This window comes from Nanorana parkeri, unplaced genomic scaffold, assembly GCF_000935625.1.
Source record: "Nanorana parkeri isolate BGI_ZX_2015 unplaced genomic scaffold, ASM93562v1 scaffold564, whole genome shotgun sequence".
In the NCBI taxonomy this organism is placed as follows: Eukaryota; Metazoa; Chordata; class Amphibia; order Anura; family Dicroglossidae; genus Nanorana; species Nanorana parkeri.
Window position 1 is genome coordinate 861,038 of NW_017306832.1, and position 21,474 is coordinate 882,511.

At 40.7% G+C, this 21,474-nt stretch overlaps 1 protein-coding gene across 1 annotated transcript in view; it reads right to left on the reverse strand.

The window, feature by feature from the left end:
- The window catches only part of ST8SIA4 (ST8 alpha-N-acetyl-neuraminide alpha-2,8-sialyltransferase 4), a 132,772-nt gene that overhangs the window by 85,185 nt on the left and 26,113 nt on the right, over nt 1–21,474 (reverse strand). Inside the window, exon 2 of the mRNA XM_018562192.1 lies at nt 18,493–18,615. Within this exon, the coding sequence (XP_018417694.1) occupies nt 18,493–18,615 (123 nt within the window). The remainder of the gene's footprint in view (nt 1–18,492; nt 18,616–21,474) is intronic.

Below are 21,474 nucleotides of genomic sequence, written 5' to 3' on the forward strand. Positions count from 1 at the left end.
ACTTTACAAAATCAGAGAACACAGTACAATTACAGTACAATACCATACATAAAGATTATAAGGATCCTGTTCCTGAGTATTTACAATGTACAAAAGGGGCATGTACAGTAATATAGAAGGTAATAACTGTGAGGGATGAGCTGACTGAAGGAGTAGACGTACAGTTTTTAGGAGGAGGTGAAATATGCTTCCCTAAAGATGTGTTTTCAGGGCTCGCCTAAAGGCATGAGGAGTAGGAGATTAAAGATAGTTACATTTAAGGGACAGCTTCAGGTTAAGGCTTACGTTTAAGGGTTTCTTTCACCCTAGGGCTGTATTTTTCCACCTTTTTTCAGTCACAGGACCCATTTAAAAAGATGAAAAGTCTTGAGGCACCCTAGTCTAAAATGTAAAAAATGTAACTGTATAATGTAAAAAATTATGTTTAGTTCCTCCAAAATCTATATCAGACCCTTATTGTAGATAGGGGTCTGGTATGGATTTTAAGGGAGGATCCTCGTGCAAAAAAACCCCAAAAATGATGTGAAGTCCCCCTTTTCAAAAGACCCATATTCCCCATCAGAAGCCCCCCTTTTCCATCCAAGTTCCCACTTTCTCACATCAGAGTCCCTCCTTTAACATTAAAAGCCCTCTTCACATCAAAGTTCTCAGTTCCCCCTTCACTTTAGAGTCTAACCTTATATTATCACCACAATGCACCCGTGGCAGCATTGGCTGCATGGACACATATGTCCTCTTCTGAATGCTGGGTGAGGTCCTAGATGTAGCTTATCCTGGATTAGCATCATGTGTTTCCATGATGATGGTGGGCGGCTTTCCTGCACTATGGAAATGCATTACATGAAATGCATATTTGAAAATTTTGAGGCATCCCTGACACAGCCAAATGGCACTCCAGGGTGCCACTGCACCCTGGTTGAGGACTGGTCTATTATAAAAGGGACTGCTGTAGAAAAGGAGCAGATTCATTATAAACTCTTTTTTTGGGGTATAATAACGTTTTTAAAATGTGAGTCAAAATTTCTTCATACTGACTTCACAAGTGCTCTTTTTTTTTTTTACTTTATGTGGAGTGTACAACGTGTAAACTCCATTCAAGTCCATGTACAGCAGCACTGTGCGGCGACCTGCGGTGACATGATGTTTGCATTTTTCTGCAGCGCAGCACACAGCCCATCCCACCCTCGTTGTGGTGTGAACAGGGCATGTAGAAAACCATTGTTTGGTATGAGTCCTGTGGGTGACCCAGATTAATCCTCTGTGGTAAAGCACAGGTCACCACTATATTTGTGAACGGGCCCTAAATATTTGGCTGTTTAAGGTCACCTTTATTGTGGACAAAACTATTACAAGGCAGCATAGTTCTAAGAATTCAGTATAGCTCTGTCTAAACAATCTAATATTCTCACAGATAGCTCTAATTTCTGTACATCTTTTTCTAGGAAACTGAGTTATGGACTGCAATAAAAAAGACAAAAGGAGAGATAAAAGATAATGAAATGATATATGTGAGCAGCTGTACTGAGAATGATTTGAAGCAAACAAGAGATAGGAACTAATGAAACCATCAAAAAGTAAAAAATGTATTTACATATATCAACAGACCACAATGTATAGTAATTTGTTTCTGAGCAGAATACATCAGAGGTTGATATTCATAGTAGTGGATATGTAAATAATTTATTTTTTTGTTTTACTTTTTCACACTACAACATGGAAAACTGACATGTTAGAAAAAATGCGCCATGAAGAGCAAGATTATTCACATTTCATAATCAAAACGTCTTTATTTTCTTATTTCTAAAAAAATTACACACAGCATATACCATGCAAAAGGAGAAACCAAACAAAGAGGAACCGTATGCTGAGCATTTGGAAAGCTCACATGTTCCTTCTGCTGTATACTTCTGTATAATAAGATCAGCCTTGGTCAAACATATTTTTTACTGAACATTACTTGATGGGTCATAGGTAAGTTTCTAGCAAGCCTGGTGTTGGCCACCTATTGGTGAAACTCTGTACTTTGTCATTATTGAGCGCTGCACAAACTGTTGGCGCTATAAAAATCCTATATAATAATAATAATTATTATTATTGCCTGAATGTCTCACACTGTTCTTAAAAACAATAGTAGTAGTAGTGTGTTGATGGCTTTATGTCTCACACAACCAAAGCTCATTAAGTGCTCAAATATCTGCTTATTTTGTTTATTTTTCATGACAAAAATATCCATTAAGGGAGGGGACACCATTCACCTAGATCAGGCTCTGGAGTCGCATGTGGCTCTTTCATCCCTCAGCTGCGGCTCCCTGTCCAGGGGCGGAACTACCGTCGGGGCCTGAGGCTGTGAGGGGGGCCCACTGAGGTCCGGTCCTGGGCACCACCCCCCAGGGTGGAATATGCGGCAGTGTAAGGTCCCGGGGGCCCCGCACTGCCGATGGGCTTCTCAGTAAGGGGGCGGGTGCTGTGACTCACCTCCTCTCCCGGCCGCGTCCCTAGTAACAGGCGCCGGGAGAGGAGAAGTGTGTGTCACATGCCCTGCCCGCTGCAGTGCACATCTACTGGCTGGGATACTGGCTGTGAGGCTTGGCAGCTGAGTCCGAATGAGGAGCGGGGGGGGGAGGGGAGTGGTATGGGTGTAATTGCACACTTTGTGCTGTTATTTCATTAGAAACGTGGATTATAATTGCGAACATTACACTGTAATTTTGGCTATTATAATCTATTTCTCTGATTAAATGATTAGACAGGGCAGCTGTTCTATCAAAGTTTGTGACTAGCTTGGAATGTGTGACCGGTGACGTGGTCACATATTTCAATGTAATCCCTCCCAGTTTTTTGGCGGTGGAATGTGTGACCGCCAATAGGTCAAGCATCCCAACGCTTTCTCAGCTGTTCCAGGGCAGATCGGCATCGCAAATCGCATGTGCAGGAGAACTGATCTGCCCTGTAACAGCTGTTCGGTCCTGAAATGTCACTTCTATCCGACTTTGTGAGTGGGGTGGAATGTGAGATCGCACTCACAGAGTCGGATAGAAGTGACATTTCAGGACCGAACAGCTGTTCCAGGGCAGATCACTTCTCCTGCGCATACGATTTGCGATGCAGATCCGCCCTAGAACAGCTGAGAAAGCATTGGAATGCTAGACGTATTGGCGGTCACACATTCCACCGCCAAAAAACTGGGCGGGATTACATTGAAATGTGTGACCACATCACCAGTCACACATTGTAACGTGGTCACAAACTTTGATAGAAAACCGCCATCATGGGGGTACGGCCGGTACCCATTTGAGGGGTCTGGGCAGCCTCTTACATGAGTTTCAGCTGTACCAGGGGCGGTATGGCAGAGGTGACAGGGGAGGGGGTGGAGGAGGCTAGGCCCCAGCAGCAGCAGGTAAGAGGAGTTGGGAGGAGGTACAGGGAAAGGGACCCAGGCGACCAGCCCACCAAAGGCACTGCAGAGCCCACCATAGAGAGTCTCAGATGGGCTGTGCAGGATCTATGGTGTGCTCTGCAGGGTCACGCTCAGGTGGGCTCTGCGGGGTCTCAGGTAAGCCCAGAGTCCAGTGCGTTACTAAGCCCAGAATCCAGTGCGTTACTAAGCCCACATATACCTATATACATGCTATACATTACATAAAGGTAAAAAACTATATATGCAGTGTTATCTTCATTTTAGATGTCAAAAGGTTTTTGTGGCTCCTGGTGTTTTCTTTACTGTATGAAACGGGTCCAAATGGTTCTTTGAGTGTTTAAGGTTGCTGGCCCCTGACCTAGATAATAACTGCAGCAGTTAGCCAGAACAGGGAATACAAGTGGACACATCATACCAAATGGAGTCTAAAGTAGTGTTAAACTCCCAAACTTTCTTTTAAATCATGAATCCAGATCAAACAAATATGTATTGCCCAGCAAATCATTTCTTTTTTGCCCAAGTACCCACAGTCATCATTATTCCAAACAGTTGGCTTTAACTCTTTCCCTGAACTTACTGTCCAGTACAAGATCACTAGAGCAACACAGTCTTGGAGAAGGGAGGAGGGAGGATTGGGAAGCAGGGATTGCTGTGTCTTGCCTTGCTGTGTCTGTTTGTTTGTGGATACACACATGGCTTACTTGTAGGTTCCCTTGTAGGCAACCTACAAGGGAGGAGGGAGAGATCCTAAAGCATGATATCAGGGCAGTGCACAGGGGACCAGATCATTCTGAAGTAAACTAAAACTTTTAAACATCAAGGAGCAGCAGTCACTTAAAGCAGTTTGACTTTAATATCACTTTAAAATGTAAAACCTCTTTGGTAGGCGGCCACACCATTTGCTTCTGCCTTACCTGTCACAATAATACTCCTTTATTCTCATGAAAAAGTAATGCAGAGTAGTGGGAATGTGAGCATTGCCTTATCGCTTAAAGAGGAATGGTTAAGGGTTGAGAAGAGAATGGTAAGGCCTGACACCATCTGGTGTCTACTATCTACTATATAGGGATTTCTATATATAAACGTCCCTTACAGATACCACACACACACAGAGAATAAATCTAAAAAGTTGTTTTTACGGTGCCAACATTGTCAAGGGAGATCAGGATTGCATACAGTTAAAACAAAACTCCAGCCAAGAACAAGATAAAAATAACATATGAAAAGATAAAACATAAAAACAAGCTTTTCCTGCAACATTCACCTTCAATCCAAAGATTGCCACCGCAGAACTTTTTTTGGCAAATGTTGACAATATTGTTGGGATCCACCCGGCTGCCTTGTTGACAGCTGGCTCTCTAGAGCCAGAGCCAGCAAAGCTCGCCCCCTCACCTGTCTGTCCCTCCAATGAGCGCTGGAGAAACAGAGAGAGGAGGGGGGAATCCCTGTGGCTGACAGTCACTGCTCTCTGCAAAAGATCATGAGCTTAGTGATCAGCAATTCATGATCGCTCAGCTCTCGATCTATAGAGCCAGCGTGTGACAGCTACAGTATTACTCGCTCAGCACTTCTCCTTTGATTCTAATCTTTTTAGGATTTTACATATAATGATGAGGCATTTAGTTATACTATTATTCTGTAATTACATATTTAGAATTAGTGTTTAATAAAATATTAATGTGTTGCCACTTCATTTTCCATAATACAATTAGAAACGTTTCTAATCATCAACCCTGGAAAAATAAAAGTGTAACACAAGAAAACCAAAAGCACATATGAATTAAACATGAAGAATACATGCTGGAATATCACAGCATGTGCAAGGTCTGACAATCATGTTATTGAATTATTGGACATGCAGGAGATCCAGAAAACCATCACTCGGAAGTATGTGTAGACAACTTCTAAATGTTCTTACTCTGATGCTAAAAATAATCTGCATAATCATTTTAAAATTATGCTAATTATTTGAATTATAAACAAATTCATTGGTTTAGTATGTATTGAACATTCATGATTCATAGCTAGTTAAATAAAGAAAAGGGCCATATCTGCAAAAATAAAATGGTGTAAGTTTAAAATTAGCCGGTAACCCCGAGCCACACTCGGGAATACAGCGTAGGACTTACCTTGTCCGCAATCCCCGCTGTGTCCTCCGGCAGCTGCCGACTTCCGGGTTCCGTCCCTTGCGAGCGGCCGCGTCGCATGGGGGCAGAGCCGGCGGGAAGTTTGAAAGTGAAAAAACAAAAAAACATTTGTTTAAAAATAGGGGGAAAAATTCATACTGCCAGTGAAACACGCGTTTCACTGAACGGAAAAACGTGCTAAAAAACGCAAAAAAAAACGAGCTGAAAAAATACGCCCAGTTGTGAACCCAGCCTTACTATTGCAGACTGGCTGGAGGGAGGAGAATGTTGATACAGCAACCTAACATAAATTAATTGGTTAGGGTGTTTTTCGGCAAGCACTATTTAAGTGTGCTCAGCTACCCTTCCCTGCATGAGTGACATGATGCTGAAGGAAGTTACTGGAAGGGAAACACGCCTTTTGCCCCAGGAACTGGATGGTGTGCAGTATATTTATGTTTGAGTCTTCCTATACGTTCCTCTGTGCATATCACCTTGAGTTCCGGTAGTTTTGTGTTACTGCTGTTCCCCTGTGTGTACATGCTATATTTGAGCTCCTGTATTTGCACCATCTCTTGTGTGCATCTTCCCTGTATAGCATGCTACCTGTGTGCATTCTCAGTATTAATGTCATATCTCCTTTATGCTCCCAGTGTTTCCTGCTAGAGGACGGTAATCACCTCCTCTGTGAGCCCTTGCACCTGTGCTGTTCCTGCATAGTCTCTGTGGGTACACCGACTGTGTAGAAAACTTGGTTATTTTACTCTGCACTATTGTGCACCTCCCCCCTTTCTCCTGTGCAAACACCTGTTGTGTGTTCCCTTCTGTTACCTGCTCACTGTGCCACGCATGTTCCCTGCGTTTTCCCTCTAGTGCATGTTTTCAGTATCCTGTATGCACCCTGTGTCTTGTACCGTGTGCTGTGGTCCCCGAGTACCCGCTGGCACTGTGCCTGCACAGGTGTGTCAGAGAGCCGCAACCTGGGAGCTGCCGCGCCGCTCAACATCCACACCATCAGTGGCTCTGGGGAAGACCAGGTGGCTCCTTAGATCCTGCGACTCTGGCACACCTGCGTTTGTTATGTGGTCACACTGTCCCTGCATCTTCAGAGACCCATATTCCTGCCCATTCCTAATTCAGTCCCTGTATACTGCTCCACAAGTACCCGGAGTGTACAATACCTGGTGCTCCAGTGCCCTAATCGTGACATTCCCTCTGCAAAGGTTTCCTTTAAACAAGAATGATGAAATTAAAAAACATATAGTGGCCAAGAACCTCTGCAAGCTTTAATGTAAATATCACTGGTCACTGATGATGAAATACATTGGCTATAGAGGCAGATATCCAGGTTAGTGGAATATCATTCACATGATCAAACTGACATTCAGTTAGCAAAGCTCACACATGCCCACAGCTGCACAGTTACGGTACACAAAACGTTCCATATCTCATGCACCCACACACAATCCATGCCGCTTTTAATAATAAATGCACGCTGCTTCTGCACACTGTATTAGATAATCAAATGGCCCTGCAGACATTTCTATTTTTAACAACCCCATTACTACTGAGAACTTTAAATTTGTATTTTAATATGGTTTGTACAGTGGATGCATGGTCTGAACACCTTCATACCTTTTTAATCAACAACTCTATGGATTTTTTATTGATAATCACGCATACCATATCGAATCTGCAAAATGTTGTTAATATTTCACAAGTCTTCTTCAACTGTCGTATAGGAAGATATAATGTGCTGAAAACCCATTAAACATAATCACATAGGTACTAAAAGTAAAAAAAAAAAAAAAAAAAAAAAAAAAAAAAAGAGACATAAAATATGCAGATATATCTATAACAAAATTAAAAATGTGGAATCATTTAGGTTAAAAAAATTATATCACATGAAATATGACTAATCTTCAAAGCATCAAATCTCACCAGCACACCATATGCTCAGTTATAGATCTATTTTTGTTCACAGTATCATTAATGTTTCAGAACACATAGCTTCTTCATCAGGCAAACAGTGACCATAGCGGGGAACCCTACAGAATACAGGGCCTCTTTACATGTGATTTCTGGGTGAATGTATTACTTTGCCCATGGTTGTAGGTTTAAAATATAGGCACTTTAAGAAATGTTTGCAAATACATTGCTCAGACATTCGGCTAGCCCTTCAGGCAAAGCAAAAGAATAAAAGAATTGGATGCTAATAAACTGGTAGCCTTTCATTTTGTAATTAGGGGTCACCAAACCCATAAACCTAGGAGACCAGTCTATAAGCTTTTTCCTTTGGTTTCCTTTCTATTATTCTAAAAAACAATACAGGGACTTAAATATCCAATATATTGTCTATCGTTTTGGCATACTTTGATTTACAAACCCTTTAGGGTGATTTTACTAGACATGTGCGATTCGTTTGGTTACGAATCGAAATTCGTATGAATTTTCCTTAAATTCGTAGATTCGTAAGCATACAAAATCCGAATTGCAGTTTCCGAATTACATCCAAAATACGAAATTCCGTTAACGAATTTCGGATCCAAATTTCTTTGAAACAGGAACTAATATTACCCCTGTAAATGAGGTTGAACAACATGACAAGATTTTTTTTAAAATCCGAAATACGGATCCGCTGCTGCTGAGGGTTGCATTACAATACACAGGCAGGAAATACGAAATTCCGTTGACGTATTTTTGTTCCGTTACGAACATTCGTTATATTGAAGTTAAAAAGCAAAGTACATTTATATTGGAGTTGATGGTAGTTTTTTTTTTTAAGTCCGAAATACGAAATTCGGATACGGAATCCGTTAACGGAATTCGTATTTCGTATACAAAAACAACTACCACATAGACTACAATATTAACAAAGGTATTTTTGCTTTTTAACTTCATTATAACAAATGTTCGTAAAGTTACGAAAATGTGCCGAAACTAACGAAAATCCGTATTTCGTACGAATCCGAATTGAGTTTCGGATACGAATTACAAAATACGAAATAATGGATATTACGAAACGGAACAAATTATTTGACGGCGCACAAGTCTAGATTTTACACATTATACTGATTACTGAGAATTGGTACACTATGAACTTTGTTTGCGATTATCATACTCTTTATGATCTGGTATTTTTCTTTTGTTTTAGTTTATTTCTGTTGGTCACTGTTTGCTTGATGAAGGATCGATGTGCTCCGCTGATACTGCATCTAATGACTCTATAATTGAGAATACAATGTGCTAGTAAGATTTGACACTTTGATGGTTTCTACTAGTGGCACCATCCGCTTTATGTCACTGCAACACTTGCCTTTATAGTGCTTTTAAACCGCTGGGAGTGAACCATACCCTTCTTCAAACTGTCAAAAGAATCTCTGTCATAGGCTTCTATAAATCCATGTATGTAACACAATAACATATACAGTATGTCCCATGTAACTCTTCTCCAAACTCCATCAACATCCTAGGATGTTTATACAAAATTTTAAAATAATAGGTCTTGTTTGGGTACCTAAACGAAGCAATTATTATATTGACTCTGGTGCCAGTGTGTCTGTTTAGACAGCAATGATTTTTACTGTTTGTATGAAATAAACATGGAGGTCGCCGTTGCTGACCTGCTTCTAAAAATGCTAACTGCTTAGCTGCTATGCTGACCTCCTTGCTTCAGTACTGACCTGGAACAAGTATAAAGATCAGGAAAGTCAAAGAGAAGTCATAAATCCTAATGTGCATACTTCTTTCGCCATAGCACCAACATACTCAACAAATTTACACTTTCTTTACACTATTTTGCCAAGACACCTTTATTTGGTAAATTAAACAATTTCTCTTTTTTTTCTCTGCCTAAATGTGAAAAACACGAAGAAAGGGAGGAGTAAGAGAAACTTTACAAAGTATAAAACAGGAAGTGATACTTGCTTTTTTTTGCTCACATATAATAAATGGAACTACAAAAACCAAGTTGTGGTTTAAAGTTGAACATACGGTAGGCACAAGATCATTAGGATCTTTCAGCACAGAGCAAATCAAATAATGTCTTAAATTTAAACGGAAAACTTGCTTCCTGCCATCTCTACCTCAGGCCTAATATTAATTAAAACATGTTTTTAAATGGTAACACATAGAGATTGATTTCCTGGAATATTTGATGTGGAACAGTTGAAACTATTTTGCTCTAGTTTATATGACTGTGCCAGGCACGTAGATTGCAGGTGTACCTACACCAGCCACAAACCACATAGCAAGCATCACAATATCATACGAGTTGCTCTAAGTGCCACAGGATGCTGACTAGAGTGTCATTGCTTCAGGATGTTATTGAGATCACAGGAATAAAAACAGCACACTCATTTGTTTGAAGAGGAAAATAGACACTGTTCCTATTGTTGGGCATGCACAGGTGCATGTATTAACCTGGTTTCTCATCCTAGAAAGAATAGCTAATGTCAGTGTTTATGATCACTATATCTTTTTATCAGTGAGCGCTGACAGCTTAAAGTGTAACTATTAGATTTTGAAAGAGTGGTATCTGCATGTATCTCTTTTCTTCCCAAAATAGTTTACTGTGTTGAATTGGTCCTTTGAAACCCGGTCACAATCTGAAATAAAGGACACATGTTCACCAACTTCTGACAGCGGTGGCATGCTCATCCCGCTCTGTTATCCCACTCTGTAATGGGGTAATCTGTATTCAACTCTGGGATGCCCCAATGCACAGTGCAGCAGTGTGGGGTTGCCAAAACCTTTAGAAGTCACAGAAGATGAGCAGGTCCAATATATACAAAAACTTATTGACAAATCTATACAGTTTCTAGTGGTAATTGCACTGACTCAGTGCTTATATGGATGTATTCAGTCTCAGATACTTTGTGATTCATGTTAGTAAATAATGGATGAGTTAGCAACTTGTTTGGCCAACTGAATTGTTGGAAGTGGTCTTCTTTGTACTAAAGTTATACATCTTAATGCATATATAAACCTAACAACACAAAAATGTAATACATTGCAGCTTACCAGTCCTTAGATGACATTCCTGTAGTAGTTTTCTTTTTTTACGCTTTTTTCCCCCTTTTATTTTTACCTGGTAATCCTGTGACTAACATACTTCCTGAACCAGGGAGGCTAACTTTACTCCTTCTGTAAGGCCAACTTTACTCCTTCTGTGTATCTATGGAAGGAGCCATTGTAGCCACTCAGGCTGGACTTCTAACATGCCAAAAAACAGTCAAAAAAAGTGGGGAAAAAAAAAAAAAATTGAAATGATGGCAGATAGCAGAGGAAACAATAGCTTATTTGCTATCTAAGGTTTTTTTTCTAGTATTCTGACAGCTGCTGCCATCAGAATAATAAAAAAAAAATTCAGCATTTCTACTGAACCGAAGGGGACCTGAGGCCGAAGCTAGCTGAGGGATCCGGCCAAAGCTACGGCTAGATCCTTTGGCAGCTTTGTGAATAGACCCCTTAATTGTCTGCTTTTCATTTCCACAAGAATAAGTTAAAAACTTGCAAAGCCCCAAAGTTCTATGATTTAACAAAACACTACCTATCTCAACACAGGACCCTTCCTATTTCCCGGACAACAACAAAAAGTCTAAAGAGGTACTGGGAATTTAGTCAATCTGTAAATCTTGTAGACTAGAACTTGCCCGTGGTTGCTACAGTACGTATAACATTAACCAAGATGCAACACTCAAACATAAGGGACTTCTGTATGACTACACCGCAGTTTTTTACGCAACCTTCATTTCTTGTTTCTATTTTATTTGTAACCACAAATGTTTATTCCACATGATGCAATGATTGTTTTTACAAGAACTAAAAGGGAAGTTTGAGTTATTTTCCAGGCTCTCCTGCTATTGTTCTAATAACATGTTGTAAGGCAATGTCCAGTAACAAGCACTCTGTCAGGGGACAGCTGTATGACTTCATCGGGACTTCACTTCAGCTGCAAGTTTGCTTGTAAATTGTTATCCTAACAAACATAGGCACAGCTAAACTTCCCGGGACCCTCATCCAAAGTCCCCAATATTTCAAAGTCCATCTCCAGGTGAAACTTTCAGGGCCTGTCCCATCTAGCAGCATTTTAACAACGGACTAGTGCATTGTCACAGCTCTGGTAGTGTGCTTTGTATGGCACATTGTCGGAACTGTGACTGTTTTCTTTAGTTCTTAAACTTTATATAGAGTGTGGAATGTGTACACCATTCAAGTCCCCACATGGCAGGGCATTCCGCTGTGCTGCCGTGTGATGACCTGTGGTGGGATCCAGTGCACTGCAATAAAATGCAGCATGTTTGCATTTTTCTTTTTTGCAGCGTACCGCCTACTGTGTTGTAGTGTGAATGGGACACATAGAAAACAATTGTATTCTATGTATTCTAGGGTTGGCCTGCTTTGATCCGGTGCAGGTCACTGCAGTATGTGTCAAAGGGCCTTAACTCATTCAGCACATTTTATTAAAAATGCGTTTTATACTCACTTAAGTGAGTTTGCTATCTGTGTCCCTCACCTAAGGATGACGTCAATGCAAGGGGACTGGTGGAGACCAGCTAATGCAGGCACAAATGCAGTATTGCATTAAAAATATTAAATATATCATTGAAAGTGTACTGTTGTAACTGTCCTGCCAGAAATCCCAGCATGGGATTTGTTCACCCCCCGCCAGTGCTATTAATTAAACACTAAACTCAGGCGTTACATTTTAAAAATGTATTCAAGTACCTTAACTATTGGGTCAGTTCTGCATCCAGACAGGCTACAGTTTTCGGCGGGAATATCTAAAGACTATTTAAAGCTGCTCCATTGTGACCTCCTCACCTTTGTCAGCTGTCACCCAGGTGAGCTTCCCGCCCTCCCAGCCCCCTGTCTTTTTGTCACGGCATTTATTTATATGGTTTGTCACTGTTGTCAAAATGAAATCCATCTTTATTCATATTGGTGTTCCTGGGCTTTTCTAGCCAAACACTAGATATTTATTATGGTTAAGGTTATGTTTAATAAAGTTATTTTATATTTATATTTGATTCCTATTTAGTGTATCTGAGTTAACCTATAAAATATGCAGTCATGCAGGCCATTCCTTTACCAAAATTATAGTGTTGGTGTTTTTATTTACTATTTTGAGGGTTTGGTTATGTTTATTTGTTTATTTAGAATGTCGCTTGAGTTCCATGGTACTGAAAGTGAAATGACAGTGATTGGGTCATTGAGGAGACAACATGGAACAACGCGTTGGTCCTTCCAGAAAGCATGGAACTATACCATGGAGCAGGATGTGACCCCTACAAATCTTGCTGCTTGGCTGCAGTGCAAATTGAAGTTTTAAAGCCCACAGCTATTAAAGCCCACTTCTGTCTGGCTGACAGAAGTGAATCAAGTGCTCTGAAAGTTCAATAAGTGATATCACTTTAACCAACGTTCATTTATTTACAGTACTCATTGGGGTGCTTTTATTTCAGTGCGAGTTGGTATTAATTTTATTAGCACAAGGGTATGGATTAGTGTATGGCATGTTAATAGAGATGTTTTGACACACCAGGTATTCATGGCTCTAGATTCTGGATATGTAAATCTGGATCTTAAATTAGACGTCTGCATTTGGGGCCACAAAAATGTGAACCAATTTTGGTGACCATGTTAAACTTTGCCTTGATGTGGTCTATGTAAATATATGCATGGCTATAAACCCTTGCTTTTATCGGAAAACTTTATAATAGAAATGTCTATTGAATTAGTTTTCAAACATTGATCAAGAGGAAGGCAAAACAAAACCCCAGAAAGGAAACTGCCAATATTGCTCCACAGAGGAAAAGCCATTTTGACTAGCTGTAGATGGGCAGACGTCTCCTAATTAACTTATTTTTGCCTCCTAGGGTTACCTCTAAATGACCCAATTCTTGTTAAAATGCCTAATTTTGCCATTGGAATAGGACAGAATCTGGAATATTTATGCCAGTTTTAGTCTGAAGAAACTCCCCTACAATCTTCACTAGACTTATGTTGAAATGCATGTAACAACCCTAAAGAAAAATTCATAGAATAGAATAAAAAACTTTGGAGGTGTCTTCAGTACCCCCTCACCATCTTATACTCACCTGTGCCCAACCTCGTTCAAGGAAAATAAAAAAATATACAGGGTTATTCACTAAAGGGTGTCAAGAGTTTGGGGAAGGCAGGAGAAGTGAGCAATCTAGGCCAAAATAGCTGATTTGGAAAAATTATCCAATTCAGCTCACTTTCTAGATCAGCTATTTTGGGCTAAATTGTTCACTCCTCCTGCCTTCTCCAAACTCTTCAACCTTTAGTGAATAACCCTGATAGTATTTTTGCTTGCACATGATTGAATAATGGAAGTTAGCAGAGCTTCACCTCCTTCACTAAAGCTGGCAATACACCTATAGATTATCTGCAGATTTTCTATGGTCAGATGGAAAAAGTGTAACGGATTCCTCCATCTGCACTAAACTGTGTCGATGGAGGGCCAAGCTTCAGTGTCTTAAGGTGCCCATGCACCTTACAATTATCTGCAGATTTTCTGTGGTCAGATGGAAAAAGTGCAACAGATTGGCCCAGGAGATCTGGAGGGAGACTTTTCAATTGCAGCAGCACTATTGTGGCAAGGTCCTCCCTACATGTGAGGAACGATACTGGCAACAATGGGAATTGCGCGTGCATTTCCTGGGAGAGCAGCCATGGGAGGAATGGCTGTCGGAGCTGGATTGGCTGCTCCAAATGGAACTCATGCTGGATGACGGTTATCGGGCGCTGCAGTCACCCAATTGTGTCCAGGGCTGGAGAACAACGATCCCACAGAGGGCTATGACTTCGGCGGCCCGGGACTTATATTTGAGGCACTCCAGGAGGATCCACAATTTGGGAGTGCACAGGAGTGGAGGTGGGAGGACATGCATGATTTTAGGGAGGTGGAACTCCCCCGTGAGCTCGGATTGAGGACTGATTTGGACTTTTTAGTTACACAGGAATGGGAGCTGGAACAGGCATACAAAAGACTGTTCGACACTGCTCAACAGCATGCCCCAGCAACCACAGATGTTTTGGAGCCACTAGTCCCAGCAGAAGAGCTGGCATCAGGGCAGAGTGCTGCTGACCTCTGCCCAGCACCACTAACACCTCTGAAGCTCCAGGGAGCCAGGGCAGGCAGCCCCTCTCCCCAACAGCAGGCTGATGCAGAGGAACTACTGATCCCAGCTGAAGAGCTGGCAACAGGGTTCCAGGGAGAAGAGGCAGCCGACCTCTCTCCCCAGCTGCTGACGAAGTTCCAGGAAGAAGAGGTAGCCGACCTCTCTCCCCAGTGGCAGATGAGCAGTCCAAGAGAGAGGAGGTGGTCGTCCTCCCTCCCCAGCAACAAATTGGGATACAGGAAGAGGAGGTGGTCGTCCTCACGCCCCAGCAGCAGTTTGGAATGCAGGCAGAGGAGGAAGCCAGCCTCCCGCCCCAACAGCAAGCCAGAACTGAGGATGTGGTTTCCCTAGCAGAAGTGCTGACACTAGGGCAGAGCACCACTGGCCTATGTCCCACACTGTTGCCTGTTCCAAACTTCATGGGAGAACAGGAAGCCGGCCTCTCTTCCATGAGAGGGCTTTGGTGTCAAGAAGATTCTGGCTTTACCTCTCTCCAGAGGCAGCATGTTTCTCAGAAAGGCACAGACGACATCTCGCCCCAGAGGCAGGGTGTCCTGTGGTTGAAACTTATGGACTTATGCTGCCCGAGAAACGCAGGTCCAAACCAGTTGGGGGACTGGGACCTAATTAGTCTACCTTTTAGAGGGGAGAAATGCCACAGAGCCCATCGTGACCTGGGCTCCTGGAGGGGCCTGGCAGCCTGCCTCCTTCCCACTTCCCTTCGACTACGGACCTAGGATTTTGGAGACCCCCCTTGTTTGGTTGAACCGGGTGTCCGGGGTCAATGGACGGCTGTTGCGGTGGAGCCTGGCCCTACAGCCGTCCAATTTGCCAATTCAATACCGGCTCTGGAAACCCAATGGTAATGCTGATGGACTATCCCACCAAACAGAACTGGAAGGGTGACTAACAGCTTGGACATCCCCAAGTGAACCCGTAGAGGGTCTCACTGGGTCTGCCATCTTTTAACTTGGATGAGCTATGTGACAACATGGTGATGAGTTTATAAGTTAAATGTGTATTGGTGTTGGTTTATGTTTAAGTGCATTATGCTGTGTGACCTGGTTATGAAAAGACTATCAGCACCATCCCTCGTTATCTCCCTTTGTACTCTGAAGGAGCTCAGAACAATGACATTCTGGCCAGGCTCTGCTATGGCTGTCTGGAGCTCGTTAGCAGGTGGACCCCTGTGGTGTTGAGCAGACCGATTGTCTGGGGAAGGCAGGGTGGATGTGATGGGATTATAATCTGATCTCATCACTTGCTGTATAAAAGTTTGTGCAGTTGCTCAATAAATCAGAGTTTGTTTAACCCTACACTTGTGTCTCGACCAGTGACTGGGCAAACTGAGAGCTAAAGATCTTCAGCTTACAATATCTCCTGAGCAAGGAAGAATACAGCGGCGGACATACTCATCCTGAATACTCGGGTCTGTCACATCAATGTCATCCACTTTCTAAACTGTATATTAATTGGCAAAAATCAGTCAAGTATTGTTTAGCCACTCCTCGAGATGCATTATTTATTACATCCAACCTTCTGCACAATCACCTATTTTAAATATATATGTATTTTAATAACACAGCCCCCCTTGATGTTTCACTTCCTTAATATATTACTGCTTAGGGTTTTTGTTGAACTAAATTTCATGCTTGGTAAAACATTCCTATTAATGAAATAGGCAGGATAAATTTAATTAAAATGATATTGCCAACTAAGCCTCTGTATACACGGCAGAAAAACCTTGACCTCAATACCTAAAGACTTTATTAAAAAGCTACAAAGTCATATATTATTGTTCGTCTGGGTCTCCAGTTGTAGTAAAGGTAAACTAAACATACTGCAACATTCCACGTGGGGCTAGCATTAGCAGACTTCTGCTATCTGTTATCTGGCTGGCCAGCTTCAATACTTTATTTTTGGTTTATTCCCCAGGATGATTTGCCTTCCCACTGGCACATTATATCCGATGTAATAATCTAATAGCCTTCTTAAAATCTGCCCAATTACATATAATTTTTAAGTTGGTGTTCTGCAGTTGGATCAATTATATAACTATAAACCACATTTAAAGCTCGATACTGTATAAAATATTTCCAGAATAGTAAGAGGTATTTTCCACCACTTGCCAATGCACTAATAAATAGTTCCCAAGTGGCATCCTTCCTTTAATGTAACATCTTACAATCAGTGTGTTACGCATACATGGGGACCCTGGGACACCGTCATAAATTCCTATCATATCGCTTTCCCAGCAGCTAATAACTGTCTAATTAAATCCTTTATACTACCAATCCTACTCATTACTAGACTATAAAGTATTAATCACTAATCCCACAATAATGACACATATGTAAGAGTTTAGAAGCTGACTTCTGGCATTTAATTTGGGCTCGTCCAAATATATCAGCTTTTTGTTATGAGGATTTTTCTTTTTTTGTGTGTTAAAGTGGAAACAGCATAGCCATTCTTTTTCTGCAGCCATGCTTATCCCTAATTATTAAGCCTTTGACAGTATTGCAATTATTGCCAGCTTTCTTGACATATTAGGAGCTATGGGGTTGAATTACTAAATAGCATGTTTACTTTTCAAGGGCATTTTCCCTTTTTAAGGGAGTTTTCACTTTCAGTGAAGTGAATGTGGGGAAGTTGTGCCGACCTTAATCATTCAATCACAAGCTAGCAAAATTCTTTTTTTTTTCTTTGCATCTGGTTCGGTATTCTTTGCAAAGTGAATTTTAATTACATTCACTAAGCTAAGGGAAAATTCTTTTTTAAAGTGGAAATTTCCTTACAGAATCAACATGCTTTACTCCCTTAGTAAATCAACCCCTATAACCCTGCCCTGATCTGAGGACAGTTCCTATGGGTTGTAGTAATGGTTCTGCTATACAGTGGCAGCAATGCTACTTATTTTAGTAACAGCACAGCACCCTAAGTACCTCTTCACCTTTCACTCTGCCCAAAGAAAGTAGCTGACAACATATTACCTCCCTGTGTAATGCCTATTGAGTGTTTTGCAGTGCAGATATACTCCCAGGGTCATGTCCCAGTGACTATATCGCACTGCCATCTACAGCCTCTGTAGCAATTCCTCCTCCTAGGCTGCATCTTTTAAAACTGCATGTAGACCAGCTGGATTAAGTGACATAAATTTAGAAGATAATTTTGTTGGTACTTTTACTATTTATTCTTAAGTATGGGGTTTAATCAATGTACTCAGGGTTTCTCTACTGTATCCATCTGACATTATGCAGATAATGTGCTGCCACATAGAAAATTATTCAGTGCCTTTGTCTCTGTATTTCCTCCTCTGGTCTTGTAAATAGTGCCTGGGATCATGTGCAAGTTGGATGGGCATTTACCTCAAGCCAGAAACCAATCTTTATGAGCCAGACTGGTGAAGGTCCATATGGCTCCAGCTTGTAAATACTGCCCTGCATTAAGTATTGAATCAGCACTGCAAGGGTCTCTAAATGAGTCAACAATCACTTGAAATGAAGGAAATATTATTGAAGATAATGACTTATTGTTTATGTAGCCAATGGTTTGCTGGAAGCTAGGTTAAGTAGAATGTGTTACCTTGGTTTACTTTGTCACATGTACAAAATGTGTTAGCAATAATGTTGTGCTCCATAAAAAGCAAACTATTCTCAAGATTTCTGCCAACGTCAAAGGTCAAAGTTTGCAATTATTCCTTGATCAAAAAAGAAACATAAGTAACCATGTTTTCTTTACATAAGAGGGGATGATCGCATCAATGAACAATGGTGGTGAGGTTGCACATTGGAGTACTTACCGTATCTCCATAGCCAATGAAGAATTTATCTTCCAGCTTGGTCCAGAATGAGGAAATGCTTCTTTTCTTAAGATTTTTTCAGAGCTGTTTACGGTTAGTCTGCTTAGGCTAAGATCATTATCTCTGAAATGACACACACAAGCTAATTAGTTATATTGTCCAAAAATGTTGTTTAAGCATGACAATTGGTCAGCAATGGAGGCTTGGCTTAGTTTGGCCATACATTTTAGCAAGTGGCTGGATGGGCATGGATAATTAAGCTGTCTTTCATGCACTCCCATCATGCAGAGTTTTCATAAACAACAAATTTCAGCTTGCAGCCAATGGAGAGAAGAAGGGGGAAGAACAGCAGACACACCATCAGCACCACTTTTTCCATGAAGTAAAAATATATGGGGCAGATTTTCTCACCTACTTAATCCATTGTTCCTCCCCAAAGCCGGGCTGGTGGTCCCTACAGGACTCAAGGAAATTAGATTGTTGCCTGGTCTAAGTGAAAATAGCAGTCTGATGTCTGTAGAAAGCCTTAGTTTACACATTTTTCTCACATTAACTCATTGGCTACCAAAGAGCCAGGCAAGAAATCAGCACATGGGAGGAACCGCAAACCCAGGTATAGAAATTTTATTTACTGGCATTCCCATTGATTAAGATATTGGTGGGAAAATAAACCTGCCTTCAACCCCAAATTTGATTAACATTTTAGGTGGCCTACCTCTTCAAGAATAGAAATATGAAAAATTATGTGGAAATCAGGACATTTCAGTAAAAATGTTGCAATTTTGACTAAATGCATTGGAGTCAAGATGGAGTCATGGGGAAGGCAGAGATAAGGTGATTTTTGATTGTTTTAAAGGGTGAACTGGGCTTTAAATGGCTCAAGAGCGTTATAGAAAGTCCTTTCTACTGTTGTGGATCCTTGTGCCAAAATACAGCCCCTCCCTAACCCCATTACTTTACTTTTTTTTCACAGAAAGAAAGAAAAGAAAAGAAAAAATGTATTTAAAAATACACAAAAAAAAGGAATGAAAAAACAGACATGCAAAGAATACTAAATGGAATGAACGATACTACCCTAAAAACCACAGTCACCCACACAAGAAAACTCCCTCTATATAACAGAATACAATTAAAATATTTTTCAAGCAAATGTCAGCTAAGCAGCTCAGCAAGTAAAAAAAATAGAGTGTCCGCTTATGGCGAAGTTCTGAGGCAAATTCCATTACTTGGTGAGTTCTGAAAAATGCAAAAAAAATCCAAAGGATCTGCTTGTAAGGGTGAGCAAGGAAGCAGATTCTCCATTCTCTTTATTACTAAACAGCTACTGAATGAGCATACAGCTCTTTTTCTGTACACAAAATGTACTTAACCAACTACCGCTCCTTTAAATTCTTTCTCTGCCTCAGAATTACAGCGTATTGTGACAGAAATACAGTCTATTGCATTCATAAGTTAATATTAACAACAGCGCAAACAGGATATAATCTTTCAATTAAAGTTCTTGCATCAGTGAGTTTGCAGAATATGACTCTGTTCACCCCTGAATTATGGGACACAATTATAACAATACTAGTATGCCTTCGGTTTAGACATACAATGGATTTCCACGTTCCATTTATTTAACAGTAACCTTAATGACTGCCTAAAACACAAGATCTACTATCAAGATTATTCACTAAAGGGTGAAGAGTTTGTAGAGGCAGGAGATGGGAACAATCTAGGCCAAAATAGTTGTCCTAGATTGTTCACTTCTCATACCTTCACCAAACTCTTCACCCTTTTGTGAATAACGTCTCTGCCCAATCTTTATATACTGCCCTATTAATTCTGTTTATCTAAAGGCAACATTTTTACACCAAAACCTTTTTTTTTTTTTAGATTTGGATAGAGTGGAAAGAGGTTAAATGCCTCTCAGGTACATTTACTCTTTTTATATGTCCTGGTGACCACTTTTACAGGGAATGATAGTGAAGGAGGATCCAAAATGTTGCATTGTCACTAAAACAGGAAGTCTTCCAATTGTGGGCACTTGTTACAGGGACAAATGTCTAGCTGACAGGAGTTTAACCATTCTCTACTCTGAGAGACAAAAAACAAAAAGGAGTGCCTCCATAGTGTAAAACGAATTTTAATGATAAAAACGCACAACTATATTGTACTTACAAAAAGTCGGTAGTAAAAAGGCATGTAGAAAACATTGGGATGTCAAATCATCTAGCAGCGGAAGTCTGAAAAGATGTGCAGAATCAGCGTCCACTGCTCCTGTGTGGTCTCGGTTTACATGTTTCTGGGGTACACCCCCTTCCTCAGAACCTCTAACAAACCTCTTACAATTTCACATGTAGTTTACTAATTTGTATTGATATTGTCACAGGAGTGAGATTGGAGCGATGGCCACCCCCCAGAAGGAAGGACAGTGTCGGCACCAATTCAGAGATGATTTGAGGATCTACAGCTGAGTGATACACAAATAAAATACATTTTTGTTAATAGTTAAGGGGCTTGAATGCATTTTTAATGTTTAACTCCTGAGTTTAGTGTCACTTTAAATATAGGTGTTAGGCTATTATAATTTAAGATCAAGGTCAGTAAAAACTGCATGGCCTATGTTCTTTTAGAATGACTAATTCACACAATAGTTTCAGATGTGTGCTTTTAAGCACGGCTACAAAACTGCCTTAGAGGAAGTTACTTCATAAACACAGTCTCTGCTACTTGAAGAAAAATGTGATTAATCTTTACAGTAGGGGAATGGAAAGAACTGTGGTCTAAACAAAGACTTCTTAACCTCCCTGGCGGTATGATTATTCAGGATTTTAGGTACCAAAAGCGGTACATTGTTTTTCAAGCAAATATGTTGTTTTACATTGTAGGCCTGTAGTTCTTAGTAAATCCTAGGAATAACTCACCTAAATCTGTCCAAACAAGAGTCCAGTAGACATCCCAGGTATGATAAAGTTTGAAACACGAAATTAAAAAATT